The 2,163-nt window shown below is 41.6% G+C and overlaps 1 protein-coding gene across 1 annotated transcript in view; it reads right to left on the reverse strand.

The window, feature by feature from the left end:
- Positions 1–776: 776 nt before the first annotated feature.
- KIF25 (kinesin family member 25) overlaps positions 777–2,163 on the reverse strand; it is a 64,397-nt gene continuing 63,010 nt past the window's right edge. Inside the window, exon 9 of the mRNA XM_018557696.1 lies at positions 777–910. Coding sequence (XP_018413198.1) covers positions 777–910 — 134 coding nt within the window. The remainder of the gene's footprint in view (positions 911–2,163) is intronic.

A 2,163-nucleotide genomic window follows, 5' to 3' on the forward strand; every position in this document is an offset into this window, starting at 1 on the left:
TATTTAAAAAAAGTTTCTAAAAAATAAATAAAAACAAAAGATTTTTGAAATCTTGGTGCTCGTGACATCTGTATTGGAGTTCTGTTGTGAGCGGTGACATCCACAGTCATTACGAGCACCCATTGCTTTTGGGATATCGGGTAATGAGTGCGGCAAAGTATATGGATATTGCTTTATATAGTATATATCTGGGGATCTGTGGCACACTTGCATCTTAGGGGGGCATTGTTTATGTACAGAATGCATATCTGTTGTGATTAACGAAAGTTGTGATTAACTCCAAATACATGCATAGTGTATACTTTACAAAAAAATTGCTGCGAGGCGCTACAGTGTTCGGGTTTGGCCTGAAGAAAAGGTGGCAACCCTATGACAGAGCCATGTAGATCCCAAAAATGTAAAGGTCCTTTTCACACTTTATTGATACACTGCGGTGTGTTAAGACATGTTATACTGTGTGTTAATGTGGAAAGAGCTGCCAACACATGGCTTGAGACAAAAGAAATTAGCCTGCATCAGATGCTGTAAAGTAATAATGCAAGGTGGAAATCTGACTATGTTTTATACGTAACACAGTCCTTTCATTTGAGCAACTTTAGTATTTACTATGTGCAGTACAGATGTTTTTATAAATAGGGTGAGGTGAGAGAGGGTCATAGTGAGGAGAAAAATCTTCAATGAAGTTTGCTGTTCACGGTTTCATAAATAGCCTCTTTATTTGTTTGATCATAATAAAAGGACACATTAACAGCAGAATTCAAAGTGTATTTCTTAGTTTATTGCTTCTTCTTGGAAGGAACTCTAGATACTTGACAAGCACGCGTTCCAAATCCCAGTGTCTGCAGGGATTCAGCTGTGAATGTCTGACAAGGAGAAATACACAACATCACAAGCAACTTTGCATCACCACCTGTATGACAGAAAATGTAAAGATTAAAAAAGATCTGTTTTTCAGAATTTGCCAGGGTAAATCTTAAAAATTTATAAAAAAAATTCCTGACATCACAATAGACAGAAATAGTATAATTAATACAAATTATTGCAAATAGGGTGTGAGGCTGCTACAGGTTGCTCATCTGTGTCATACATTTGTTAATACAGCCAAGAAACTAAATGGACTCTGGGGCTGTTCATTGCATCCTCCTTCCCCGTTTCTAAGCTGAATGATCATCCAATACTTTACTGTTATCTCCAGCAGTCAATCACACACACACCCTATCTCAGCATCATCATGAGACCAGGGCTCACTGGGTAATGGGAACGTGTTTCGTGCTTTTAGGTTCAATTAGATTTATTGAGACAGTTTGAGATGCTTCTAAGTGCAATTTGTGTGGCTTCATGTGTGTGCTTAAACAACAGTTGTCTTGCCTTTGAGCTGGTTGAAACCTGGAGTTGTGCTTTAACTGCAGTAGAGAAAACTGAGCTCACTATCATGGCTTTGCCGTTTGGCAGGGATGTGCGAATCAAAAGATTGGCTGCACAAAAATCTACAAATGCTTTGGTAGTTGAAACAGCTCCCTCTATGCTTAGAGTACAGCTTTAAGGAAACATTATTATCAAATAGGCACACATTCGGTTTGGGTGTGCTATTTTCCTCTCCATCTTCCTTTATATACTGTAGCGCCCTCTAAAATGTTGCTATTCAATTTAGAGATACCTGGACTGTAACCAGTCTAGATACTGATTATACAGAGCTCTGCACTCTATAGGTGTCCCTGAATCTGCTGGATCGATTGCTCCTCCTGTTGCTGAGGAAAAGGGAGCCTTGGCATACAGTGAGGGAGGATCCACCCTCAGGTTATGACTATGCACCTGGCCCTAGCCAATCCCTGAGTAGGATGACTCAGAGGCATGGTTGAGGGCAGGTAATAAAAGGTCTGGGGACATTGTGGAGAGCTCTCTTCCCCCTAGGGGCCTTGCCCTAGGAGGACTGTGTGTGATGCAGAGCAAATGGCCTGGGCCTCAGCACATGGCAGGTGCTGAGGGGCCTGGAGGCCTAAGGATACACTGATACTTCACTGGGCCCATACACGTGGCAGGTGTTGGGTGCCTTGTTCTAAGAAGATACTCTCATTTAACTGGAGTGGTCCTTGGCAGTTGCAGATGCTGAGGGCACAGAAGTTCCAGATCCTAAAGAGGAAAATACCTGATGGAAGCTGGGTC

This window comes from Nanorana parkeri, unplaced genomic scaffold (genome assembly GCF_000935625.1).
Source record: "Nanorana parkeri isolate BGI_ZX_2015 unplaced genomic scaffold, ASM93562v1 scaffold296, whole genome shotgun sequence".
NCBI classification, from domain to species: domain Eukaryota; kingdom Metazoa; phylum Chordata; class Amphibia; order Anura; family Dicroglossidae; genus Nanorana; species Nanorana parkeri.